The sequence below is a fragment of the Syngnathus typhle genome, linkage group LG16, assembly GCF_033458585.1.
Source record: "Syngnathus typhle isolate RoL2023-S1 ecotype Sweden linkage group LG16, RoL_Styp_1.0, whole genome shotgun sequence".
NCBI lineage: Eukaryota > Metazoa > Chordata > Actinopteri > Syngnathiformes > Syngnathidae > Syngnathus > Syngnathus typhle.
Genome location: NC_083753.1, coordinates 6690679 through 6718158, shown reverse-complemented (window position 1 = coordinate 6718158; position 27480 = coordinate 6690679). Strand labels below are relative to the sequence as shown.

Genomic DNA, 27480 nt, shown 5'->3' with positions numbered 1-27480 from the left:
GCACTGTTTGTGATAAAGCCCGCTTCAAAATCACGTCCCCGTACCGAACCCTTCTCTATAAATCCCCTGCACAATGCATACCAGCCTTCTCCTCCGCCTTGCCTAGCTCCCGCCCACACCCAAAGACTCCCTTTGTTAGAGCCAAATATTCAAATTTCAAGAGAGCAGACTTGGAACTTCAATTTCCCACTCGCCGCATTATACTTGGAGATCTGGAGTTGCCCTGACAGCTAAAAAGGTCAATTTAGTTCTGCAAGGTAGCACATAGCAGCAGTGGTTGAAAATCAGGTAGTTTCATGCACTGGCGGAGCTAGAGGGGGTGCCGCAGGGGCACTGCCTCCCCGACAATCAAATGAATTGAATCATCTTCCATTGGAGATAAGCGCCACTACTAAATGATCTGGTTTGGAAAAGTAGTAGTGCAACCTGATTGGACGACAAAGTGCTTTGCGATGATGCGGTGACATAACCTCACTACCGCATCACGGCTTTAATCTAAACGAACACGTCTTTGGTAGTCTGGGTGAGAAAAATGTCCAGTATTTTGCAGCTTTTACACTTAACCTAAAAAATTAAAAAATAAAGCTTTCCTGTCGGACGCGAGCCACGCAATCATGCTCCCTTGAGGTATGTCAAACAAAAACGCACACATCTAGATAATAAGTATTAAAGCAGCTACAAATGTGCCCCCCTTTTGAATGGCATATCCTCAAATGATCTTAGTTGTCTAATTATCCGCATATAAAAAGTCTACACACCCCTGCTGAGATTTAATGTGCCGCATAGCACTTTGTGGAAAAATAACATTTTTAAAGCTTTGATGTGGTTGCGTCACAATCACCCAATCAGTCAAATTCGTGTTAAATTAGTTGCATGAGTTAGCGCTGAATAACCCCAAATTAAGTTTGCCTATTCTAAGTAAGCTTTTCTTGACCCCATTTCAGTTGCTTGTCTATTGTACTTCTCAAAAAGATTTTCAGTCACAGTTTGAGATGATTTAGTCTCATATGAACAGGGTGTGCAGACTTTTCCCATCCACCGCACATGTGAATAAGGCAAAAGTAGGTAAATTTCCACCCTGAATAGCAGCAGCAGTAGCAGCGTGGTTACTTGAACTCTGGCTCCCTCTGCGGGATATTCAACGCAAGTGCAAGTCTCCTTGCTTGTTCTCGAGTCCAGAAGAATGAAAAAAAAAATCGCAAAAATGTACATTTATGTAAAGACGAGCCCCAGAAAATAGCATTATAGATTTTTTGTTGTCACACTAACGGGCGTGTTTGACATCTTGTTCCACCAGAGGGCGCTAAAACCCAAATTAAACGTATTTTCCCCCTTGTTTTCCAACCAGAGCCGCAGTTGATCCAACAGGAATCCTCTCCTGGATGAGCCCAACAGGAGCAGCGGGATCATAAGAAACGCCTTAGAATTCCGAGGGCCCTCCCCAGCCCTCCCTCTCCCTCCCCCCTCCCTGTTTTATCTCCTCCCCCTCCTCCCTCCTCTCCTTCCATCTCCATTTCACCTCCTCTCCCTCCCATACGCCCTCCCTCCATCCCTCCCTCCATCCCTCCCTCCGCACTAACGACATTACAACCTGCTTGCAAACCGCCGCCCATGCCCGGAGCTCGGCCGAGTGCGTTGAGGCGCAGAGCCGCGGGGGTGTCGCCACCACAGTCGGACTGAGAAGCGCGCACGCACCCGGACGACCACCATCACCTCCAGGACGAGGGAGGGCGAGGAGGGGGAGGAGGAGGAGGAGGAAGAGGAAGGAGGTTTCTAAGAAGGAGTGGAAGGAGGAGAGGGAGAAATAAACACCACGCGTGTTTTCCCCTTTTTTTATTTTTATTTTTTTAGCGCGTGTGTCGGGGGAAAGAAGAAGGAGGACGGGATCAACCACCGGGGCCGAGTAAGTCGTGATTTTGCTTCTTTTTGCTTCACACCCTGCAGTACCGGGGAGGGAGGGAAAATGACGATTCAACTGTAAGAGAAATGAAACCGTTATATTTCTTATTTGGCCCCGCCCCATTTCTGCATCCGACAGGTGTAACCGGTCATGTCTACGCCCGTACTCCATCATGTCAAATCGATCTGTAGTGAAGATGAGCGTGCGCGTGCGCGTGCGTTTGCGTCTCAGCATCAGCACCAGCAGCCTCATCCCTTTTTTATTTTTATTTAGAGTTGGATCCGGTGATGATGCGAACTGTCTTTCTCGAATGTGCGTTGTGTTGTGATGTGATGCGAGCAGTCTGCCGTTCCAATATGGCGCACCGTGTTGGCCATGACATAGCCCTGTCTGGAATCTGTGTGTGTATTTTTGTGTGCATGCGTGCGTGCATACACTCCCAGGCTGCTGTGCTCGGGCCGGTACAGTACACCAGTATGCATACGGTATGGAACGCCGTGAATGTGCTTGTGAATCCGGTTTCAAAATTTAAAAAAAGATTACATGCAGGTTTAAGGGTAGAAGTATGCAGCTGTCAATTGAATCTGTCAAAAATAGACACAAATTCGGGATTGAGGTCAATTCAACACAATCTCTAAAAATTGAAGTGGTCTGCATAATGTCAAAATATCATCTTAAAATGATTACTAAATGTTAGCTTGCTAGCAAAAATGCTGCAAACGTGAAGCTTAAATTCTTTCATCTAAACAAGCTCCTGGTTGTGGCCATTTTGCAGCTGACTGATTGAACCGGTAAACAAGCAGTTTGTTTTACTCGCTCCCGTGATTGCTTTGTTAACACAGCAGCTGCAAAGTGCTTGTTTTTCTTTTGGTGTCTCTTCCAGCCATTGTCTCTGCGCACGTCTTTTGTCGAGGCGATGAGAGGTGAAAGCGTAAACAAAAACACGCCCATTGCATCCAAATTACCGCCAAAGCTCTTTCTATTATTTTGGTTTGGTTTGATTTTAGCAAGGTGGCAAACTTCTTCAGACGATGCACGGCAAGGTCCAGATTCTTTTTGGGCGGTGTTGAAGTGGAAGTGAAAGACCCTCGATTGGATTCATAGACTTAAATATTTTTAAAATCTCAAAATGAGTGTCTTTGTCTTGGCAAACAACGTATTGCCACGGCAACGGTTGAGTTAATAAAGGAACATAGTACATAGTAAGATCTTTAACGTGGCCCATCTTGTTTCTTTCAGTGCCGTGTGTTTCTACTAATCTCTTTTTCTCCTGGATGGTCACGTCACACATTACACACACTCCGACCCCTTCCTCCCTCTCCCTTTTCCACCAACTGCTTTGTCATGACAGATAAGTTAAAGCAAGAGAGCATCACTTTCTTCTGGAAAGTGTCATTTTATCTTCTCCGGTCAATGCCCCCCCCCCCCCCCCCCCCCCATCTCAGATTCCCTGGCGCGCACTCATGATGATCACCCGTGGCCTCCATCAAAAGGCCTATTGATGCAAAGCCAAGTTTGTGGGGGGGGGGGTGAACTGGACACAACCTCAGCTTCACACACACACAAACATTCACCATTCCGAGCAAAAGGCGCAAGTACATAAACACTAGCCGAGCCTTTTGAGAACCTTTCTGGGACGCTTCTAAAAAGAAGGCACCTAATGCTTCCTGTCGGAGGGGCTCGTCTCGTTAATGCACTGAGCTTCCTAAATGAAGATGCTGCTGAATGGCCAAAAAGACCACACAAGCACTATCAGGTAACGTGTTGGTGGAAGGGAGGGGGGGGGGGGGGAGTATTCGAAGGATTAGTCCGGAAGGACTGTTGAAGAAATGCAGCAAAAATTGGAAGTAGCATTTTGTTGCGTAATACGGCTGAGCCTGTCTTATGTCAGACTTGACTTCATTTGACTGTCTACAAGAGATGTTCTTCACGGGCCGTCTCTGAGGTGGCGCCCTCTGACCCCTTCAAACGCTATCTTGCTCGGGTTTTCATCGTCGCCGCTTCAGACTGTCGTTGACCCGAGTGTGTGACTGGCCCGGGACAAGAATGTGTGTGTGTGTAGGAAAGGCCATTGTTGTCTTTATTATTTTGTCGGGCCCGAAAGGAAGGAAGACGAGAGCAAAGTGCTTCTCCATCGGTGTGAGACGGTGGCTGGAGATTAGTTTCCTTTCTCTTGTGATGGTCATTAAGCTTAAGAGTTATTTTGCTGTCATCATGTGTAGTGGAAACTTTTTTTTCTCCCCTACCAAACACTTGTGAGGTCATCTAGAAGCAAAATAAACAATTGGAAAATCAAAAATTGCATTTTGCACCTCATCAAAACATTTTGACCAAAAAAGTGAGAACGTTTTTCCGAACCACCAAGAACAAAACATTTGTTTTGATCCCACCTTTGTAAACTCCAAATGAACTTCTCTTCACCACTTAATTGCAAAAGCGCTACTCCAAGCTGAGCTGTTGATTGCCTCTCAAGCACAAGTCTCCAATTAAAAAGTGAAGTAGCCCTCTTTTTTTTTTTCCCAGTTGATCGTTCCACTCGACCGCTTTTAATGGCATCCCTCGTTATTTGTTTGGATTTTCTAATAATAAAAAAAAAAAGCCTTCCCACATGACTGCTGCAGTATTTCCCAGCTCAGGCATTGAAGTGTTTACTGCCTGCTTGAGTGCGTGGGTGGACACGAGCTGTTACAGTCTCCACTTGGTGCACCAGTTAAAAATAATCTTTCTGTTGTCCACCATTTTTTTTCCTTGAATGAATAACTATACGCTGTGCCGGAGGAATTAGCTATTAGCGGCGAGCTGGTGGGCCCTTAATGTGTTCCTTCTCGTAAATGCTCCAAAAACATCGGCTGCACTCATCGGGGGAATCGGCTCGGTCATTAGTCAGCTCTCCCGCAATGGACCTGCCTTGACATATTGACAAAATACGGCTTTGTTCGGTCGGGAGCACTTCCTGTTTATCGGCAGGTTGGGCTAATGTTTATTTGAGCTTGAATGTTCTGATCATCTTTTCTAGAAATCACGTTTTCCTTAAAGGGCAGATTGGCCAATCACAGTTATCTTGATTTTGGAAGTGCACTTTATGTGATGTCTTTCTTTTCTCTCGTGTCAAAAATGTGCCCAGGTTCAATAAACGTTGCGAGGCCTTGAGCTAGAATGCTTTTCCCACAGCGGGAGCTTTTATGGAAGGCAGCACAGGCGTGCATTGAAACTGCGGGAGTGCGGCGGTCGATCAGATGATTGTGCTCGTGTCCATGTGACGCTGCACAGCAGAAGGCCATCTTGTGCCTTTGAGTCTGTGTGTGTGTGTGTGTGTGTGTGTGTAGATTGACAAAAAACAATCCTCTCTGGTGCATGTCTCACATGGTAACACACACTTAAGCTAATAATTTGAGGCTAGCTGTCTGGCTAGCATCCTATTAACGTAATGTGGAAAAATTCCAGCGTACTGTGAAATTTATCACAAGAGTACATTGAGTAATTACCGTAATTTTCGGACTATAAGTCGCGGTTTTTTTTCATAGTTTGGGTGGGGGGGTGACTTATACTCAGGAGCGACTTATATACAGATATATGTTTTTTTTTCACTTGTTGGGGCATTTTATGGCTGGTGCGACTTATACTTCGGTGCGACTTATAGTCCGAAAATTACGGTAGATTAAAAATAAATGTAAAAATATACATATTTGTGGTTTAATTAAGGATCTAACATATTTGGACAATTTACCGCTAGACGCTAAAATGTGTTCCACCAAAGACAACAAAACCTTTCCCAACATGATTTCATGCAGCCGCCTTTTTCCCTTACGGTCTGACTTTTGTCTGGAAATCATTACATGTAGAGCAAGAATCTTCTACTGGCACATTAGCATCCCTCCACAACTCAGGTCCTGCGCTGGAAAGCATCCAAAGCAAAGCAACCCGTATCGAACTTGTTGACAGTTTGTTTGTCGTGAGCGGCTATGCAGCCAGCAAACGCTGAGGTCAGCAAATGTTTGCTCAACCAACATCTCACTCTCTCTCTGTCTTTCATTCCGCCTTTAGGATGGATGAGGTGTCGCAAGAGGAGAGGCTCCAGGTCATCGCTGTGAGTAGAAAAGCAACACGGAACATCTCGTTCGCTCTGCGCTACGACGCTCAAGCCAAAAAGCTTTTATGCCTTGTCTCCTTGCGCCATTAGAGGAACGCTAATGCACACGCTCACTGGTGCACTCCCTTTCTGTAAATACTTCAATATAACTGGATAGAATAAAGATGTGAATGTTTCTTTTTATCACAGTCATTATTAACACCAGCACTGCCAATTATTATTTTCATTTCTAGAAAAGAGGGTGTGAATTCTGCTGCATGCTTTGAATGCTAGTCCTGATATTCATTCACTGCTTATTTGTTTATAGGAGAAAAGGAAGAAGCAGACAGAGATTGAGAACAAAAGGAGGCAGCTGGACGATGACCGGCGGCAACTCCAACATCTCAAGGTATGCGAAGCAAAAAGTCACCTCGTTGTTTTGAAAACAAAAATCCAGGATGTTTTCACTTTATATTTATAGTACATTGTTGCTACAACAGCAGAGAAACCATTTTGACATTCAGCTCCCTTTAACTGCAAGTGCGCGCTAAAGTCATGCTGAGCTGACAACCTTTAAAAAGGCTTCAATCCAAGTTTACGATACACCAGGGCTGCCGCCTCCCGGGCGATGGCGCCCACCGTGCGACTCCCAGCCTCGCCAATTCCTTCTACCCGTGCGTTAGTTACGGAATGTTCCGAATGGACGGCAGATAACACCAGGAACTTCCCCCCCACCATGGCGTCTTCACACACTCGTCATATCAAGAGGCCAGGTTCTTGTCAGCGTCAACGCTATCAAAAGTGTTTAGGCAGGTTGACGATAAGCAGAGGTGGCAAAAGTGTTTTAATATCACGTTTTTTTTGGACTACCTTCGGGCTCGCGTTGCAAACGTCGCAACTAGGTGCGGATTTTTCAAACGTGATTAAAAGTCAAATGTCATCATAAAAACAAACTGGTGAAGTTGTTGCGAATCCAAAGATGGCAGCGAGCGTGTGTGACACGAGTTCATCTATTTTCAGAAGTCCTCTCTTATCGCGTTTGTGTGTGCGGTCATTGTGTACCTCAGCGAGGCAGACAATGCAGACGGCTTTGGCAGAGGAAGCGGAGCTTTGTCCCACTACTGCGACAGGAAACGCCTCGCAGACAATCGCGCGCAACCATTGAAAGTCCTGTCATACGTGACAATGGAAAGAAATTTGTACGAGCCGTAGCAAGTCTTCAAAGCCTGGCATCTTATTTTAAAAGTCTTGCGCCACGTGGTGTGTTTATGGCACGTTTCCTTTGAGCCCCCCTCGCAAGCGCGAAGTACTACTTTTGTCCAAAAAAACAACAACATCAGGCGTTAGTATGTTAGCTTTCTTCTAATGCTAACACATGATGGGAAGTGTGTTGCTCTAGTTCTTTAATTTGACTACAAACAGTTCAATAACACATTTAGTCATTCAATAAAACAGCACTTAGTCATAAATTATTTATCCTCTGTGAGGAGCCGAGATGCCCCCAGGTGGCTAAGGTAGGCAGAAAAAAACAATTTAATTCTTTTCAAACCTTTGTAACTGCGTCATGTTTTTTTTTTTTTTTTTTTTAATAAAATGCAGCATTAGAGTGGGCTTTTTTTTCTCATTTAAGATTGCGATTGAACAAAGTAGCGATCAGTGCTTGTTTGCGACGCATAAGATACCAAGAAAGCCATTTTGGGTGTGTCACTAGAATGACATCATCATCAAAAGTGGCCTGTTTTGCACTGCAACCTGTTTTAATTTAATGGTTCTTTGCGCGCGTGTGTGTGTGTCGCAATTCTACGCTTTGTCTGCTACATTTGCAGCTTTTTAGAACAATGGAGAGACGCACAACTTTACGACCATGCTCGTGTATGAGCGTGTGTGTGTGTAGTACATCACATGATGTCATCTGCTGGCGGTGTAGGGTGTGGCCGGATTAAAACGGCAGTGAGAGAGGAGAGAGAGCGAGAGAGGGGGTTTTTAGATTCCGTGCAGGTCTGGCAGAGGAAAGGGTGTTGAATTACTGTGTGTGTGTGTTTTGTATTCTCTGCTAGTATGACACCACCCTAGTCTATGATTTGACATCATTCAAAATGACCTCGCACAGCCAACTGAAACGCTCTCACACATGACTAAGATGCTCTCATACAATACCTGGTCAACGCTCTCACACCACAAGTGAAATGTTGCTCGCACACACACCCGTCTGAAAAAAGGTATTTCAGCATATGACCATATTTCAGTGTGACGTGCGGAGAAGATTGAGAGAAAAGCACTTCCACAGATTAAAAAGCTCCTGATAAGAAATGGCGGGGATCAGCTCTGACATTTACCTTCTCAGAAAGTTCACGAACTGCCCAACGCATGCAACAGGGTAGGAAACAGGAAGGGGGGAAAAGAAAGAGGGGCTGTCGAAATTCTCTTTGCATCACGGCCGAGGAATTCACAAGTTTTTTTTGTCCCGATGGGGGTTGGAAAACTCTCCCAGCTGCTTTTGCCTACGGCCTCTAGAGGTCGCCTGTGCGTCACTTCCTGTTGGAACAGCTGCAAAAAAGGCCCACCGTGGTTTATATTTGCACGACGTAGCCATGAGAAATATTTGTTTTGCTATCTGCAGGAGAGACTTAAGATAACAGCAGGATAGCGTTTGGAAATGGATGGAGAGGTTCAAGACGCTTTGATTTATTTTTTTGTCCTCAAAGGCAACGATCTTTAATTGGCCGAAAAGATTTTTCTCGCTTGACAAATGAAAATAGAACTGTGAGCTTCAGGGGAAAAAACTTATCATAATCATTCAAGACGACTGGTGACCTTTGTCTGTGCAGTCCAAGGCTCTGAGGGAGCGCTGGTTGTTAGATGGAGCTCCAGCCGAGGAGGAGACGCAAAGGCGTCTGCAGGAGGAGGAGACGAAGACCAAAATCTTGGAGCAGGTCATTTTCAGGTCAGTGTTGAAGATAAACTGTTTTTGCGGGGAAGGGGTCAGTCTGCTAGCTTTAGTCGGATGCTAACATAAGCACTAATCAGCATTATGTTTCAATACAAAAATGTGGAATCAATAAATAAATACATTTCCCTTTCTCAATTGAACCACTGAAATAAATCCACATGGAACTTGTTCAATGAGACAGGCTGGAGCAGGAGATTGAAGAACTGGAGACAGGAGTGCCAGCCAATAAGGGTGTGGCCAAAGAAAATGGAGGTAGGTGCATCGCGTTGCCACGGCGATGTGCGATTGAATGGAAACCATAGCAACTTCCTCATGTGGCTACTCCAGACTGAGCGAGAGCTGCTATAGGCCACCAGGGGAAGGGGAAAAAGTAACGGCATGTTTTGTTTATGAGTGTGGATGGATACTTGTGGAACAAAATAGAAAGGAGTTAGAGTTGTTTCAAATTTTGGGAGTTTGCTGGGAATCAGATTTATGCAGATATTTTGGATTACATTTTTGTTCCCCCAAGGAATTTATATCGGGTGGCAATTTTGTACTTGGAATTTTATAAATTATTATGAATAAATTGTTTTGAAACTTAAATTTTAGTTTTGGCTATATAATAACACACACCCTCTGACTTGCCGTCTCTGCCGCCCCCCGCAGGAGAGAACGGCGTTGTGCAGACCCCCAAAAGAGAGGCGGCCGGGATAGAGGCCAAGCTGCTGGGCCCCAGCCCCGAGCAGGCCAGCGCCGACAACCCCGTCACGCTCGTCTTCATGGGCTACAAGACGGTGGAGGAAGAGCAGGAGGGCCGCACGGCTGCCGCCGCCGCCGGGGCCGACGGCAACGTCAAGGCCGAGTTTGTGATGATCGAGGACGGGGAGGCCAAGCTGGCGGCGGGGGCCGCCGACGCGGCCACCGAGGACCAGGCGCCGCCCAACGGGAGCATGGCCGAGAAGGAAAAGGCCGAAGGGGTGGAGGAGAAAGAGAAGAAGCAAAACTGCAAGTGCTGCGTGGTCATGTGAGCTATGTGTGTGTGTGTGTGTGTGTGCGTATGCACACAAGGGAATGAATGTGCGGGCTTGTGTGCCATTGCATGTGTCTGTTAGCAAACGCGTACTTTAGCTTTGTGTGTGTGTGTGTGTGTGTGTGTCTGCGTGCGTGCGTGCGCGTGCGTGTGCAGAATGTATGAGCCGTGTGCGTGTCAGGACCGTACAATGCCAATTCACCACCTTCGAGAGCCAAAACAAGCTCCAGCTCCAGCTCCAACTAACAACAACAAAAAAGAATCCACAAAGACTTACAAGTACTCAGCCTACTTTACACTCGTATTTTGACTTTTGGTTTCTATTGATAGTTTTCTATTTTTCTGTCTATTGTATTCCGTATATCTTTGTTATTGTTATGATTATGGGACTGTGTACTGTACTGTTTGTTGTTATTGTTGGAAAGGGAGGAAATATCTGCTAGCTCTCTGGATTGTACCACTATCCCCTCATTTTGACCTGGAAAACTAAAAGAAAAAAAAGTCATTCATTGTGCAAACAAGACACAGATGCTTCGGAATATATATCTCTGTAGGCCTAGCTAACTATTTATCAGCCAATTTCATATTGCAATATTGTCCGAGATATTATTTTGAATAGTATTTTAATATATTGACTTGAAATTACGTTTTATACAGTGTATTTATTTGTTTTTTGGGCGGTTTTGTGTGTAATCCATCATGGCCACCACCATTAACTTGCATGTAAACTTTGTGTCATTAACCAGCGCCGTCTTTCGCTGACTTGGCTCGGACTTATGCCGCGGGTTCAAGTGGTCAATTTAATGCTTAAATCCGTGTTGAGAACATTTCAATTGACGTTTACATTAATGTAACACATGAAAACATTGTAAGTAACCCCCACCTTACATCAAGTCATGATGACTGTTTTAAGGGATATCACCCCAAAAAGTTTTTTGCTTTTTAAAGTGAGCAATATTCGCATTACAAAACTGACCATGTACCACCTTAAAGACAAAAAAAAATCTGAATTGTCACTTGAACCATGCGGCATCCAGAGTCACGCGAGCCACCGTTCGATCACAATATATTCCATAGATGCTTCCCGTCACTACTATATGTGGTATATTTTATATATATATATAAAATATATATATATACGTACATGAAAGTCACAGCTTTTTGTATTATTTCAACCGTTCTGAACAAGTGAGTTGCACAGCTGCCCGGGGGAGGGAAGGTGTCGTTGCCCTCCTCACCCCCTGCGGACAGTAGACTTGTAGCACTGCATGAAGCCTCGCAACCGCGTGAACCGTCTCGTCACTGTTATGTCGTTTTTGATGTGTGCGCAATCACCCTTTCACGTGAATGTAAACGCCAGCCTGAGTTCCATCGGGATGTGCAGGCCCCTGAAGCGAGAAGAAGAGGAGTCAGGCTTTGTGCAGCTCACGCTTAATGCTTTTTGTGTCTTTATCAACCAAATAAAATCTGTTGCTACTGTAAAATTGTGAAGCAATTTCCGCTTTATTTTTTGGGATTCGGTGCATTTTTGTTTAGTTCAACCAATATGTAGGTAACTGATGCTTCAATTGTCATTTGATTGCAAAGTGCGGTTCGGTTGGTATGCCGCTAGACGGCGCATGTGAAGCGTTTTGGAACTTTGCAAAAACGCGCGCGCGCACGCACAAGCGCGCGCACACTACACTGAAATCAACATGGACTTCGGAGCTGGGTCACTTTCAGCACCAGCTGCTGTCCAGTCCAGTATCGCTCAAATATCCACATTGAACTGACATGATTGGGGGTTGTCATATTTACACAATAATTGAAACACTATACAATAGTTGAAAGACGATTGAATAAATTGTTTTCATTATGATAAACATTCATATTCAAAATCTTGCGTTACACGGATTTGGAGGGCCCCCCCCCTGATGACACGGTCCTGGTTCTTCATCACGTCGGGAAGTCTAATATTTGTATTATAAAGTTTGATACGAGTTTTTAAACTTTTTGAGTCCAGCGACCCTTTAGTATGTGGTCCTCTATTGCCCTCAGTAGTGCTAATGAAAAATGATTATGACGCGAAAGAAAACCAGTTAGTGTACCGAGTGTTTTGGCCGACGAGTGGAAATTTGCCGCGGCCTTGTTATTTTACCACCCGCCCCCTTCACGAAACTGATGTCCGTCTTGACCAATGGCAGGCCTGGCAGCCATTAAATCCCGCCTCCTTTGCTCTCTCGAAGGCAAGTGAACTAATCAGCGCTCGCCTGCGCGTGTTCAGCCATTTTGTAAGAAAATCAAGCAAGTCTGCCGCCCTACCTTCGCCTCAGACCTGCATTTTTTTTCTTGTGCAATGGACGGGTGAGTTGTCAAAGCAACCGCTTTCTCGACGCCTTTCTGTCGACGGGTTAATCTTGCGGGCGGATCACGTCTTCGAGCGTCTCGTGGCGTACTATTCGTTGCGTTTCTTGTGTTCCACTCGCTAAAGTTGTTACTTAAAATTACTTTTCTCCCCCTTCGTCCTCCCCTCCGCCTCCCCCTCCTTCGCGCACCGTCACCCAAACATGCAACAGTTAGCTGCTAGCCTAGCTGTTAGCCTTCGCTAATCGTCGTCAAGTAGTTGAAAAATATATTTGATTTCATGTGTCGACTGGTTCTTAATCACGATACAGCAGGGTGACAGTAGTTAAGCGTGTGTTTGTTTAAACTACGCTGATCTTTTTTTTCTTGTTTCCCTTTTTTTTTTTTTGCGAGCGAGTTAACTTAGGGCAGGTCGAGCTAAAGCAACGTGTCTCATTTCCGCATTCATGTTTTGTGCGGGGAGTCAGGGCCATGTTGGAAGCCACCGATGTCTTCGCCTCCCAACAGTTCGCCTTGATTGAATCCCGGGGACTTTATCAACCGTCGTGGGGGAGCCATATCAAAGCATAGTAAGGCGACTTGATGGCGTGGCGTTTGATCGTCGAGAGTTGCTTCAAAGTCGCCTGCTGCATCTTGCTGTTATTTTTATGTTATTATTTTTTTTTTCTTGTTGTCACCCCCCCAACACCCCCTTTCTTTGTCGATCACCTGGATTCGACAGTTGGAATGGATTCCGTGTTGAGTGTACCCGGAGTGCACTCATTTAACTCTTCACCTTTGTCTCTTTTCTCGAGATGCTCTGTCTGTAATCTAAAGCTAAGAGTTTACTTTTGTCTCTTTTTCCTGCAACCTCATAGCCGCCTAGACGCTGACTTGTATCCTCTGGGATCCGGCTACGTCCCTGAAATTGAGTAAGGGAATGACATTTTTGTCTCGATGTGAATTTGGTCACGTTTTGGCCCAATTTCCCACTGACAAACCCCTCGTGTTGTCTTTCCGCAGCAGTGTCCATGACATATCAGTCGGCACGAAGGTAAGCATCCGATCTCTCTTTGGAGCCACTTACAAATGTACTTGAGTTGGCTCTTTTTCTAATCAGGTGCATATTTTGGTTCTAACTGCTTTTACACATGAGAATTGGGAAATGGGTTGGCCTATGCAGTAGGGGATGGGTCAAATATTGCCGGCGCGTGGGAGGGATATTGCTGTTTTATGAAGTCTTTGTTTTGCTTGTGTAATTCTTGTGCGTTCACCCGAGCGCCCTCCCCCCTATAATTATAAAAAGTGCTGTCAAAAGCCTTTTTGTCGCGGTCGCAATTCATCTTTCATAACCAACGACTTGGTGTGCGCGATTTGAAAAAGAAGCTTCCTGTTACCTTTTTTGTTTTCCTGAGGAGCGTTTTTGACTTTCCTTGCAGTTGAAGAGATCTTCATAGCCCTGATCTAAAAAAGATTGAATACTTCAATCTTAGGTTCTTATCCTCATTCAACTAATTGTAGTATTGTGCATTTAAGAAGCCTTTTTTTTTTTTGTTTTGGGCTAGTTGTACAAAGACCGCGTCGAACTTCAGAGGACCAAATTCACTTTTTGGCTTCTGCGGCTTTGTTGTTCTTATCTTTCTTCCTCGGTAACAGCACCTGAGAAGAAGATCTGCGTAGGTGGCCCGCTTGGAGGCGATCTTAGCATCCATTGTTTGGTAGGCCAAAGGTCTGCGTGTCTGTTTGAACAAGCCATCGGTCAGGTGCGGGCCCTGGATGGGACAAGCCGCACCCTCTCGCCTTCCAGCCGAGCCAGTTTTTCAACATAGCCGCACCGATGGCTGCGGCGCCGCTTGTCTTTTATAAATAAGACACCGATGCACGTCGCGTTAGGGATTTGTGACGGCGCCCTGCTTTGCTGGAATCTTGTAATTATTCGTCTGGGGAAGAGCGTCTGGAATTCCACGGTCACATTCCAACCTCCCCCATAAGCTCCCTGGTGAGACCCCCCCCGTCCCGTTCACCGCAATGGCAGATGATGGGGGGGGGGATGCATACCTGTGCCTCCTAGAGATTTTTGCTTTTAACGCCAAACAAAAAGCCTCGCCCGAGTTTTAAGAAGCAGTCGAAACGGCCCCCGAGTGTGCCATTTTGAGAGGAAGCCGCGCAACATGTTCAGGAAGTGAGCCAATTATACGACGTCGCCATCAAGGTGACTATTAAGCTGTCGACGCAGCGAGATGGAGAACAAAGCCGATAACTTCGGGCTTGTCTCGCGCAATTATGTGGGAAACGGGAATGCGTGGCGTTACTTGTACGCACATTGTAACCTCTCAGCTCTGGAGCTATAATTAGAATGAGGAAGTGGAGGGAAAATACCATGAAGCATGTAATCAAGTCCCAATGAGGGCGTTAAGTCGAAGCCTGGAAGCAGGCTTGGTCTTGCTGCTGCCCTTCCTGTTTTCTTTTTCTTTCCTCTCCTCCTCCTGTTGAGCGATGATGTGACGTCATCTGCCCGCAACTAGTCAGGGCTGAGGCATGTCCTGTTTTTCATGACCAAACATTTGCATGCTTTCCGATGCCGCGCTTGTGTGAAAATGTTTAGTTGTGTCATCAAAAAAAGCAATAATGGGTAAAAAAAAAAAAATCTAAATATTTATTACCTCAAACTAACATCTCACTCAACATTAAATTCATTATTGCATACATAATTTTATCTTAAATGGCAAGTCTTGTACACGTAGGTGTCACAATGCCATTGTTTGGCTGTTGCGACGGTATCGAGTGTCTGGGAAGTTCAAGCCTTGCGCAAAGCGAAGGCTCGGTCGGCTCCAGCGGCCATGAAAAGAATGCTCGCAGACCTGCGCGACCGGTTCCGTTTTGAAACGACTGCGAAGCCTCTCGAAAATCCCCGCAAGTCCTAAGGGCTTCCATATGTTTATGCTCTGCCACGTAACAATGGCCCCCAGTCTCATCCGGAACAGGACCTTCATTCATTGCGAGCCCCCGTTGTGGAGCTTAGTCGGCTGAGCCACTTCTTGTGACTGCTGTACTTCATTATCGCTGGGCCATGTGAGCGACGTAGAATGGTGGCAGGGGGGGGGGGCACTATCTTTCAAATCCAGATGGCGTCACTGTGTTTTCTTTTTGGCGCAATACCTGTTTGAGAGTCAAGACGAGAGACTCCTCGTCAATGAAAAGGAAACAAAAGACAATGTGAGAACCAGGCCCACGGTATCAAATGGCAAGCCGAGTGAGCATCTCATTGTCAGCGGCCGGTCGGGGTTTAATGTTTCTTCCTCAAGGCTTGCTTTCAAGTCTCGGGTTACGGCACGGCCTACCTATAGCACACAGCGCTCGGGTAACGCGAGAGCCGCGCTCGCCTCCTGCCCTCCCGCGCACCCGCATTTAAGTCAGCCTTGTGTGTTGTTTTGCTACAGAGAGGATCCGACGAACTCTTTTCTTCCTGCATCTCCAACGGGCCCTATATCATGAACTCAGGTAGGGGGGTTGCCATGGAGGGAAATGTTGTTTTTTTTTTTTTGGCTTGCTCATTTAACCGTCTGTGTTGTACGTGTTGCCACGGCGACCGATCCATTATTCAGGAAGGCTGAGAGACGCCTTTTCACTCCTCTGATTGTATCCGTCCGTCTCTTGTTTCCACTCCACCTCCCCCCCTCGCAGCCAATGGCAACGACAGCAAAAAATTCAAGGGTGACGTCCGCAGTCCCGGTGTTCCGTCACGCGTGGTTCACCTGCGCAAACTGCCCAGCGACATAAACGAGGCCGAGGTCATCGGTCTCGGTTTGCCCTTTGGGAAAGTCACCAATCTGCTGATGCTGAAGGGGAAGAACCAGGTAACGGCCATAACATCTTAGCCAGTAGGAAGCAAATTTTTGTGTTGTCACATTGAGCCTGACATTTCATGCCCTTGTGCTTCTTTGTGCTCCCGCCCTCCCTCTCAAGGCCTTCCTGGAGCTGAACAGCGAGGAGTGCGCTCAGACCATGGTGAGCTACTACTTGTCGGTGACCCCCGTCATCAGAAACCACCCCATTTACATGCAGTACTCCACCCACAAAGAGCTGAAGACGGACAACTCCCCCAACCAAGTGGTGAGATGCGCGCTAAAGACGCTTTATGCTTGGGTGTGTTCGACGGGCCGCTAAGAAGCCTGTCTTGTTGGGCCCCGCAGCGCGCCCAGGCTGCTTTGCAGGCGGTCAACGCCCTGCACGGCGGCGGCGGCAGCATCGCCGGCATGGCCATTGCGGCTGACGCCAGCGGCCTCGCGGGCGCCACTGCTCAAAGCCCCGTCCTGCGAGTCATTGTGGAGAACCTCTTCTACCCGGTCACCCTGGACGTACTGCACCAGGTACGCGGAGAACGCCCCGGCGCTGACATCTGTCATACACGCCTGCATTTAATAAGCGTGCCTTTCTCCGCTACCCTCAGATATTTTCCAAGTTTGGCACAGTGCTTAAGATCATCACCTTCACAAAGAACAACCAGTTCCAGGCACTCATCCAGTATGCCGACGCCTTGATGGCACACAATGCCAAAGTAAGGTTTAAGTATAACCACGCAGAACAGTGGCTCACTTTATCGCTTTTCGGTGCATCCGAGTCCACAGCTTTAATCCGACTGGCTTTTTTTTTTTTCCTCATCTCAGTGTCTTGACGGGCAGAACATCTACAACGCCTGCTGCACCCTCAGAATCAGCTTCTCCAAGCTCACCAACCTCAATGTCAAATACAACAACGACAAGAGCCGCGACTACACCCGCATGGACCTGCCCACTGCTGACGCGCAGCCCACCTTGGACCACCTGACCATGGCGGCCGCCTGTTGTGAGAGAACCAGTATTTTTGGGCTACACGTGATCCTCGGGGGCACCACCTCTTTGGGCTGGATGTCATTGACAGTGTTGCCTTTTATTAATGGAGACCCTTGTCTTTTTTTTCCCCCCCCACAGCACCAGGTATAATATCTGCCTCGCCATATGGAGGCGCTCATGCATTCCCACCCGCCTTTGCTATCCAGCAAGCAGGTCAGTGCAGAGTCTTCGCTTCATCATCTCTCTATTGTCAGTGGAGCCGCGTACGATCGTACCCTCTGAATTCGTTTGCTCCTCCGCCAGGTCTTGCGATGCCTGGCATCCCCAGCGCCTTGGCGTCTCTGGGCGTCAGCCACGGCAGCATGGCGGCGGCTGCAGCCGCCGCCAGTCGCTTCAGCCTGGCCGGCCTGGCCGCCGCCGGTGGCGGACACAACGTCCTGTTGGTCAGCAATCTCAACCCGGAGGTCAGTACGCACTCGCGCGGCTTTTTGAGCAGGCTTGAGAAGGCCATGCAGCGTCTGTGGGGCCGGCTGCTCGATGGTGCCCCCTACACAGACCAACCTTTATTTACTTTGATGAGATCACGCCAAAACAGGCACTTCTCTTTCAGGTCCTCTTGTTTGTTTGACCAAACCTGCTGCATCTCTGACCTGCCACTTTGCTCACTGTGAATTTTAAGTTTATTCAATTACACTAACTTCTTGATTTTGCATAAATATGTATATATCTATAAAAAACTTGCCATTCCATACTTTCATTTTTTGTCCATCAGTTTGAAATCATTCTTGAGTTGTTTGGAGAGACAATATTACTTTTAACTGCTTAAAAAATACTCCTTTAGATTATTTTTCTTTTTTTTTGTGTGTGTAGCATGTGTTAGTTACCTGTTTATCACTCGTGTTAAGTCATAACGTTCGCTAAAAAGATGAATGCCATTTGACAGCTAAATGCATTGGACGTGATCTGTAGGCGCAGCGTGTGATTGAAAAGTACATATTGTCTCTGCCTTTTTCTGTATTTCATTGTTAATCTTTTTTTCTCTTTTTCTCCTAGTGTTCCCCATAGTGACAGTGCATTTTAATTTAGCCAGTTCTACTGTCTGAAGCACTACATTTCTTTGTGTATACTGACCTTGTTTTTTTACTTCTTTTCTCTCTCTCTCCCTCCCTCCCTTTCTCCTCTGTACCTCCCCCTCCTTTTTTGTCATTGTTTTTAAACCCTGTCCAATCCCGCCCCTACTTGTACTCTTGCCAACTCACTGCACGGCCAAATGACCAATTATTCCCTCTGTCCTCCCGTTTTTTTTTTCTTCCCCTCTGCCCCCCCCCCCCCCCACCAAAAAATCATGGCACACACCAAATTGGACACCACCATCAAATAATCTCATCATTGGCACTCGCAACTTTTTTTTTTTTTTTTTTGCCCATAATGTCGACATTCACCCATCACCACCATCTCATCACCCTCCCTTCCTCCCTCCCTCCCTCCCTCCCTCTCCTCCTTGTCCTCTCTCCATTCTCTCCTTCCACCATGGTACTGTGGCCTTCCCGTGGACCTCGCTGCCTGTGGCCTGCGGACATGTCCCGACTCCACTCCACTGTCCTCCACTCCTCGCCTCTTTTCCCCTGTACCCCCGACCCAAATCCCCTCCCACCCCTTTTTTGGCCCCGCTGCTCCTCCTGCTGTCTCTAAAGAGCGTTACGCCACACTGCCTCTTTATTCTTTTCGGTACGTTATCATCCTTTCATCTCCTTTTTTTATTACTACTGTTACCTGGCAAGGTGGGCATGTCTCGTCTCATGTTATTTTGGCTTTGTTTTAGCTTGATTTTATTCATTATTTTTTCTGACCCCACTGGTGGCTTCTCATCAGCCAAGGGAGGGCGTGGGGGTGTTTTGTCTTTTTGGGCGGGTTTAATTTTATGTGTGTGCGTGTGTGTGTGTGTGTGTGTGTGTGTGATCTGGTTTGCTTGACGTGGGTTTTGAGAGACGCAGAGGCTGGGAGTGCCACTCGGACCTGCAGAATTTCATTTTTGAACCGCTGTTGTGCTTTAAAACTAATTTGTGTCTTCAAAAGAGCCCCGTGTGTGGCTGATGCTTTTGTCTTTTGCAATTTTTTATTACAAGTGAAATTTTTTAATCCTCTAGCAACAGAAAAAAATGAAATGCTGCAGCTTTAAAAAAAAAAAAAAAAGTGAGCCTTGGGACGATGTCCTTTGTAGTTCCTTTAGTGTTGGTTTATGCATGTGTAGTTTTACTCCTGCACGATTTTGACTAGATTGTATAAGAATCAGCGTCACGCCAAAAGCAATCAACCCCCTCAAACTTTTATTTCCTTTTTCCCACCCTTTTAAATCTGCCCTCCCCCCCCCCCCCCCTCGAGGCATAGCTTTTCAAATTTTATTCTACAACTATCCTTTCTTAACCAAAGGCTCCTTAATGTAGGCTTAGTTTGATTCCACACCGGATTGAATTTAGTTCAAGCCTCGAATCAGCACGCGTTCATCCATACGCCCGTAGATTTCGTAGCGTCTTTATTAAAATCGTGTTGGCTGCTGTGATTGGCTGTGTGTGACTCTTGATGCCCAGTTCCACCGAGTGCCCCCCCCCCCCCCCCTACAATGACAATGTGCTCGTGTTCTCCAGGTGTGTACGGCGACGTGATGAGAGTCAAGATCCTGTTCAATAAAAAAGAGAACGCGCTGATCCAGATGGCGGATGGCACTCAGGCTCAGCTAGGTAACGCCACTTCTTATTGAGGCCAGGCCGACCGATGATGTTTAACGTGCGCTTTTGCGGCGTCAGCCATCAGCCACCTGAACGGCCAGCGGCTGCACGGCAGGGCCATCCGCGTCACGGTCTCCAAGCACACCACGGTGCAGCTGCCACGAGAGGGCCAGGAGGACCAGGGCCTGACCAAGGACTTCAGCAACTCACCGCTGCATCGCTTCAAGAAGCCCGGCTCCAAGAACTACTCCAACATCTTCCCACCTTCTGCCACGCTCCATTTGTCCAACATACCGTGAGTCATTCTTGCCACACTAAAAAAAAGCTTTGAATCTCAGTGGAATAATAAGATTGTCAACACCACGAGCGTACGATGTGGAAGCTCTCAACTTTGCCCCCAACATTCAGGCCTGCTGTGGTGGAGGAAGACCTCAAGAGGCTCTTTGCCAGCTCAGGAGCCACAGTCAAAGCCTTCAAGTTCTTTCAGTAAGCCCCCACCCACCATACACATTTTCAGAGGCTTCTCGTTTTGAGGCCAGGCGTTGAGCCCATTTCTCCCCTTGGACAGAAACGATCGGAAGATGGCCCTGATCCAGATGGGCTCAGTGGAGGAGGCCATCGAGTGCCTGATTGAGTTCCATAACCACGACCTCGGGGAGAACCACCACCTCAGAGTGTCTTTCTCCAAATCAACCATCTGAGTGCCTTTAGCGATTCACCTTCTCGATTGCAGCCCATTCTGCGGCTCACGCAATCGCAGGTTTCGTGGCAAGTTCCTTTCAGTCATCAGATCAAAGTCTGATTTTTTTTTTTTTTTATATTTTCTTTTTACCTTTCCTTTTATATATAAAATGGCACCGGGTATGTTAATCGGAGAGACAGCTATTTGGTTTATTTTTATTTTTTTGTCTGGGGCAAAAAAAAAAAAAAAAAAAGACGGTGCTCTGTCTCCAAAAAAAAAGTTTTGCGATTCAGGGAAAAGCTTCCTTCCTTATCTGAAAATGTTTTCACCTTTTTACTTTTAAAGAGCCCCGTTCAATATCCAAGCGACACGTTGACGAAAGCACAACCCATTTGGAAATGGGCTCCTTTGCGAGCTCAAGTGCAGGCAGCTGACGAAACCGTCACTTAAAGACCAAATTGCCTAAAATGGCCGGCGCCATCCATACCCCACACACTTATGTAAGCATTCCTGTAGCAAAGTTGCGTGCCCCTTGCCTGTTTGGCCAGTCGGACACGATGTAAAACAAGCCCCCAGACAACTTTTTATTTTTTAAATCTCCTAAGTGCTGTTTTCTTCACGGGATGTGCACCACTATCTGTTTGTCGACTTCACGGTCTTTTGTGCCTTACTCCCCCTTCGCTCCCCGACAACCTTTCCGAGCCGCTCGCCTTAAGCGTCACTCCGGCTTCGGGGGAGATGGCGACTCATTCCACGAAAGAGATAGGAAGGAGAGAAAAAAAAAAAAACACAAATGTTTACCTAGGACAAGATTTGTGTGCATATATCCCGATACGTATGTAGAAACTATGAATGTAAGACCAGATAGGCGATGCTCGGCCGTGTGTTGTAGCGCTCGCTCCTATTAGCTGTCGTGTCGCAGGCTCGTTTAACCTTACATTCGTTTATATGTAGACATCTATACATATTTACATTGATCTATATTTCTTTTTTTCTTTCTTTTTTTTAATGTTTAGCATTTACGTCTAGCGGAGTGTCTAATAGTGCCTTGAGGCCTGCACACTTCCTGCTCCAGCTCCCCCCCCCCCCCGTTTATGACCGTCGTTTACTTCTTTCTCGTCGTCAGGTGGTTTGTTTGTTTGTTTTAATTGTCAGTGGTAGTTTTCCCACCCCATCCCGCTCACCTGACTGCTAACATTCAGTTTGACCACCAAACTCAGGTAACGGTACCTGTGAAAGAACAGCTGCGAGGTGTCGTCGTTTCTTTCCCCTTTGCAGTCAAGTTCTTTAGTGCGCCTTTTTTTTTTTTTTTTTTTACCACCACCACCACCTCGCACCAGATCCCAAAATGTCTTAAAAAGCGTCGTCACATTCCCCGAGTGCCTCCAGCACCGGTTTGACACAAGCCTTTGACCACTGTATAGTTCCGAACCAGATGTGCGCGCGCACACACAGTCACTCGCCTGTTTTGTGTGTGTGCGTGGTGTCTATTTTTGTACAAGATATGCATGGTTTAACAAATGTAGCTGCAGACAGACGGTTGTTTTTCTTGTTAAGGACCAAAGTACCCTGTGAGGTTTTGTCGTGTTGTCATTTGAGCCCCCCCCCCCCCCCTCGTAATCCACTTTTTTTCCCCCCTCGTGCCTTCGTACATAGGTCCGCCTTCTTTCTATTCCGTGCAAGTGAGCCCCCCCCCCCCCTCCTCCATTACACGTGAGTCTTATTCCTCCTTCCTGTTCTGCACAAACTTAAACTTTGTAGCTCACTCAAAACGAAGGCCTCGTCGCCTATCCTCGGTTGCCTTTGCACGGGACATGCCTTAGTCGCACAACTTGAGTCGATACTGTATCTTCGGTCCCCCAATATGGCTTTAGAATGGTGTAGATGATGATGATCACGCCGCCGCCGCCGCCTTTTTGTTTTTCTTGTGTGCGTCACAAGCTTTTACGTTTCTGCTTTTTATATGGGGGTTGTTGTATGAATTGACACAGGGCTGACGGTTGTATATATTCATGTTTTTGTACCACACAATCATTTGGATAATATTGACTTTACGTTTCCAAACGTGTATATTTTGATATGACAGTACCGGACCTATTAAAAGAAAGAAAAAGAGCTCCCCTTTCGTTTGGGAGATTTCAAAACAAGACATTAAAACTGGTCTGAACACACGTGTCTCGGTATGTGCCCCCCCCCCCCCCACGCCACCATCTTGTTCTTGCTACGCTGCATCTTCTGCTGCCTTCAATAAATCTTTAGTTTGTTCCTTCTTTCATCTGGCCTCATTTGGTTTCTGTCTCTTCCCTCCCTTCCTGTGCAACTGATGCCTGGTTAACATCTTGTAACATTTTCCGCCATCACCGTTTTACTACTCTATTTTTATTTGTTAAATCTTGCATTTCCAACTTCACTCATCTTCAAATGTAGACTGGCTTTGGCGAAAAGTCTTGAGGCAACTGCATTTTTATCCTTAGTCCCGTGAAATTTCAGCTTCCATGTTGCCAGAAACGACATTCTTCCTGTTGTCCACCAGGGGGCAGTGATGCCCCCTGCTTAGGCCCACAGCGTTAACATTACCTGCCAGCTCTCCCAATGTCAAGAGTGTGACACTTAATCTCAAGTGTCTCCGCCTGGCTTTGTGGTATTAGGCCCTTCTACCTTCCTTTTTGTCCCGACTCACTGACGGAGCGGCGACGGGGATTAACCTTGCTTCTTCGCCATCGACAGATGAGGACAAAAGTGAAACGGAGAATGCAACGCCGCGAGTTGGGAGTGTGGTCCTCAGAAAAGTTTGTTGCTACTCTACCTTGCATGAGAATGCAGCCTTTGAAGGTTCTGGTATATTTTCCATCATTGCAAATCAATTGAGGTAAAATCCTGAGACTGATTGCATAAGTGTGCACCCCCTCATTACTGGAATCTAGTCCTTGGACCCCCTGCATTTTGCTCCGCCCCAGCAGCCAAGAGCTGAATAAGTTAAAATGCAAAGAGATTGCATAATTGGGCAGAAGGCGAATTTCAAAGCCAGATCATCCAAACATGCCAGAGCTTTGCTTTTTAAAATCAAACCCCAATTCCAAACTTGCTATCAATTCATCTTCCACTGGCTCAGCTGAAGGAGTGTTTTTGCAAACGCTTAACTTTTCATATTAAGGTCGACGTCACCGGGCTTTGAGAATGGAATCCAAGAGGGGGACTTTTCACATCTGGCACCACTTATTGACATCAATACGCGTCTCTTCTCTAATCACGCAAAATCTCGCCACGCGTATACTCACTCCAGCTGCCTTCTCTTTGCTCGGCGACTGGCCCATTTTTGGCATTTGGAACTTGATGAATCCCAGCAAGAAGAAGGGGTTACTTGGTGGTACCTCCTTGCAATGGGGGGGAAAAAAACTCCCCCCACTAGCGGAAGCCAGTACTTTACATTCCAGCCGGGCTTTTTTTTTTAAGGAGACCGTAACTCTACGGGTCACAGTTAAAGCAGTCATCCCTCCACCTCCGAATCCCCTCAAATAGCGTTTAGGCTGTGCGGCTTATGTGATTTAAACTCAATGTCAGCGTGACAGCAGAAGAGCAAAACCGCCTTTTTGCTTCACGGCGGCTGCGTGCCACAACTGGACCGGAGTTGTGGAAGCTATGCATTGCTGCGTTTGGTCGGAACACGACTAAATAAGTCTGACAAATTCTCCTTTACAAATGGCCACTTAAATCCAAAATGACTGACTTTGCTCTTTTCAATAAGACGTTTGACATGTTGGACCATCTAATGGCTATTGAGAATCAAAATCTCTTTTTTTTTGTGTGTGGCTCTACTCTTCTCTTAGAGAGACATGGGGGGGGGGGGGGGGGGGTCCACCCTTTTCCTTACAAGAAAAAAAAAAAGCAGAGCAGCCAACCAGGAGACTGTCCACCTGTTTACATATGCAGGCCTCTCAGACAGATGTTGAATAATTCATCCCTGCGGGCGGACGACATGCGCCTGTATTTGGGTTACGCTTCTGCGGTGTGCGCGCGCGCGCGCGCCGTTATCCCCCAAAATCCTAGGCTACTTTTCAAGAAGTAGGACACAAAAGAAGCATCATTTTACTTTTTATGATCTTCACAGCCAGCACCTTCTCCCATTTGATGACAAACCTGCAAATCAAATATGGCTGTTAAAGTCCATTTGAAATCATCTTTTTGGGTATGCTATGTGGCATATCATAAATTCTTTTTTATTTTGTTGTTGTCTTGATTGTCCTCCGATTGTGGAATGACCCATAAAAGTGATGGAGAGTTTTAAGCAGGGCCGTATATCACCTGACTGGCGACGAGGTGTTTTGGTGACTCCCCCCTCGTCCACCCCCTGCTCTCTCAGTGTCTGGTGCTTTTATGGCGCCGCGTGTTTTTACACCCGGCTGCATGCGCCGCCCTTTTTGGACCCCCATTTGGACAGTGCGGGCCGCGCTCCATCCATGCGTCAGGCGCCACCGCTCTCGCTCGCCATCCATCTCCGCCTCAGCTTTCAAATAGGCTGAACTTTACGGTGCGTCTTAAAAACGCCTTCGGGTACGGCGAGTGGCGCCGGAGCATTGGACGGCTAATTCTTGCTCTATGGACACATCATTAGGTACACCTCTGGTTTCCACTCAAAGTCAAAAATGAAATGTCCCTGCGTGCAGTAACGCCAGTCAGCCGTCAGGGGGCGTAACGCAGACTCATGCCTGCTTCCGTCGCAGACAAATAAGTAAAGGGGGGGGGGCGTGGATGTTGTGGTGGTGGTGTGAGAGCGAGAGCCTCTCACACACGCGGAGAGGGAGAGGTGGAAGGCTGCGCGGTGCGGGGAGCCTTTTTGGACGCGGTGGATTGTACGTGCGTGGGCAGCGAGGATGCGAGGAGTTGGGACGCATATTGGCTGGATGTATCGCCGCATGCTCTTTGCAGCGTGCACCTGAACGCCGCCGGCGTTGCTGCTGCGCTGGAGCTTCCTTCCAAACGAAAGAAAAGCTTCGCTCCCCGCCTCTTTTAACGCGTGATGCTGGGAGAAAAGTTTGGGAAGATACGCAGACGAAGCAAGACCAGCACGAGAGCCCCGTGTGAGTACCCCACGAGCACCGCGCACTCCTGCTGCTCCTTCCACTTACTTCAGCGAGACTCTTTTAACTTTCCAGGATGACTTGAGAAGTCGTCGCTGAGGATTCAAGCAGCAGCCAAGACGATAGAGCGAGAAGATAAGACGAGGGTGGGGGAAAAAAGCCTCCAGAGAAGAGAGCGAACCTTCACCATGGCAGTCAAGTGCGGAGCGATGGAGGTGCTGATCCTGGCTGCGCTCTCGTGGATGTGCGTGTGGGCCGAGGAGAAGATCATCTTTGACAGGCACTCCGTCTACTGGAACAGCTCCAACCCCAAGTGAGTGCGCCGTTGGCAGCTGGTGCGCATGCGCCTGCTTAATTACCGCTAATTAGAAGGAATTTGGGGCGCACACTGTTAACATTGGGGTAGGGCAAAATTCTTTTTTTTTCAAGCCAAGAGGAGGAATTCAAAGGATTTTTTAGAAATGTTACAGTCATTAAAAACATAATTAAACATTTATGCTAATTAGGATCAACCCACACTTCATTTCTGTACTAGTGGACATTTTTTTTCTCCACTGTGGCATAATGTAAAAGTAAAATCATATTGTAAAAAAGTAAGGAGTAAAAAAAATAGACCTGTTATAATGAGATTTAATTTAATTTTTTTATTTGTGGTTCATATTTCACACTTGAGGCAAGGCATCGGACAATTCAAACCGGGCGTGTAGGCGACAGCAAATATTTCCCCATCACATTTGGTGATATTTTTATTTAAGCAATTTAGTCATTTCGCATATAGTCCCAATGCCTACGTCTTTCTTCACCTTATGGCTTTATCTCCCGGTGAAGCAACATGTGGCTCAGTGTGCAAAATAATTTTATTCTCTCTATTCCAAGTCATTGGCATCAACGACATAGGCGAAACCAAAACGACAACTCGTGGCTGTTGTAAATGAAAAACATTCATGCATTCCTATTGTCACCTGCAGTTGTGATTTGAACAGGCCACTGCACTGGGCGTGGCTTATTTTTCCACCAGCCATTGAGGCAGTTGCTATCGAACCCCATGAACTCTGCCTAGTGACAGCTGGCAACAATCGGGACTTGTCGAACGCCATTTTGATGGATGAGCTTGACTTTCATGTTAAATTGGGAATAAAATCAATCAAATACCTTCCGCTAACAACCCGGGCTAAACTTACCTTCCCACTTAAAACAATATAACTAATACTCATGGTTAAGCTGTATTAGAACTTGATTGTAGTCAAAACAAATGTATGTTTGATCGGAAAAACGTAGAAATCGAGCCCCTGATGGGTTGTTGTTTTTTGAGCTTGCACTTGTGTCTGCGACTACATCACTTCTCCACTGAAGCCATCTCAAATATTTAACAGGCAAGGGGAGAACATTTTCTTCCTTTCTTGCTCTCTGTCTCCCTCTCTTCTTCTCCTCTCTCTTCACTTTCCTTTTCCCCCTTTCTCACACATGAATGCGCGTGCACATAACGCAAACATCAGCGGCTATGTTGAAGCTATATTCGCGGTTGCCGGGGGAGATGTTATTCCGTTGGGTGGGAGGGAGGATGGGGGGGTAAGGTAGAGGGGATGGGGGCATATCAAAAATGCATTGCATTGAATCAGGACTGTGGCGCTGGCTTCCCTGGCTTCTTCCTTGTTTGCGTTGTGTACATTCAAGACATTGACGGTGCATTACCCACACGACTATTTATATACACACGAAAGCCACTATGGATTTTTTTTTTCTTTTTCCCCTCCGCATCTCGGCGTGCTGGATGTCACTCGCGTTCTTGTTGCTGTGCGATGTTACGGAAATGCACGTGGAAGCCGGTGGAATACTTCATATTGGGCAAAGTTGTTGGGGTGGGGAAGCCAAGTATATTGTGAAAATAAAAAATATATTACAAGAGACT

The 27480-nt window shown here is 46.7% G+C and overlaps 3 protein-coding genes and 1 long non-coding RNA gene across 7 annotated transcripts in view; 3 read left to right on the top strand and 1 right to left on the bottom strand.

Annotated features, from left to right (window-relative positions):
* Positions 1–1549: 1549 nt before the first annotated feature.
* On the top strand, positions 1550–11422 carry palm1b (paralemmin 1b). The gene is made up of 6 exons (XM_061301193.1): positions 1550–1903; positions 5945–5987; positions 6298–6378; positions 8798–8913; positions 9101–9171; positions 9568–11422. The coding sequence occupies exons 2-6, from the start codon at positions 5946–5948 to the stop codon at positions 9927–9929; spliced, it is 672 nt and encodes a 223-aa protein (XP_061157177.1). The 5' UTR covers positions 1550–1903; position 5945; the 3' UTR covers positions 9930–11422.
* On the bottom strand, positions 10172–12632 carry LOC133169216 (uncharacterized). Its single transcript, XR_009718384.1, has 2 exons — positions 12233–12632; positions 10172–11319 (listed from the first exon to the last, which is right to left on the bottom strand). It is a non-coding gene; the product is annotated as an uncharacterized LOC133169216 (long non-coding RNA).
* On the top strand, positions 12157–22662 carry ptbp1a (polypyrimidine tract binding protein 1a). 4 transcript variants are annotated; one of them, XM_061301163.1, is made up of 17 exons: positions 12215–12274; positions 12742–12843; positions 13132–13185; positions 13280–13307; positions 15694–15754; positions 15938–16110; positions 16220–16366; positions 16447–16623; positions 16704–16811; positions 16921–17098; positions 17224–17298; positions 17389–17549; positions 18780–18813; positions 19731–19823; positions 19890–20106; positions 20220–20297; positions 20380–22662. In XM_061301163.1, exons 1-17 carry the CDS (start codon positions 12267–12269, stop codon positions 20510–20512), a joined length of 1827 nt encoding a protein of 608 aa, XP_061157147.1. In that variant the 5' UTR covers positions 12215–12266; the 3' UTR covers positions 20513–22662. The 4 variants fall into 4 exon arrangements, with proteins under 4 accessions (XP_061157149.1, XP_061157148.1, XP_061157147.1 ...); XM_061301162.1 differs by having other exon boundaries at positions 12219–12274; positions 13277–13307; XM_061301165.1 differs by lacking the exon at positions 12742–12843 and having other exon boundaries at positions 12157–12274.
* A 2283-nt stretch (positions 22663–24945) lies between these two features.
* Positions 24946–27480, top strand: part of efna2a (ephrin-A2a) — a 30647-nt gene continuing 28112 nt past the window's right edge. The window contains exons 1-2 of the mRNA XM_061301196.1: positions 24946–25571; positions 25647–25884. Of these exons, the coding sequence (XP_061157180.1) occupies positions 25760–25884 (125 nt within the window). The 5' untranslated portion in view covers positions 24946–25571; positions 25647–25759. The remainder of the gene's footprint in view (positions 25572–25646; positions 25885–27480) is intronic.

Bases quoted from the DNA above. Each gene is read 5' to 3' on its own strand.
- palm1b (XM_061301193.1), top strand. From the start codon at position 5,946: ATGGATGAGGTGTCGCAAGAGGAGAGGCTCCAGGTCATCGCT. The intron at 5,988-6,297 runs GTGAGTAGAAAA...ATTTGTTTATAG, and splicing joins AGAGGCTCCAGGTCATCGCT to GAGAAAAGGAAGAAGCAGAC. The intron at 9,172-9,567 runs GTAGGTGCATCG...CGCCCCCCGCAG, and splicing joins TGTGGCCAAAGAAAATGGAG to GAGAGAACGGCGTTGTGCAG.
- ptbp1a (XM_061301162.1), top strand. The intron at 12,844-13,131 runs GTAAGGCGACTT...GCAACCTCATAG, and splicing joins GGGAGCCATATCAAAGCATA to CCGCCTAGACGCTGACTTGT. The intron at 17,550-18,779 runs GTCAGTACGCAC...CTGTCTCTAAAG, and splicing joins TCAGCAATCTCAACCCGGAG to AGCGTTACGCCACACTGCCT.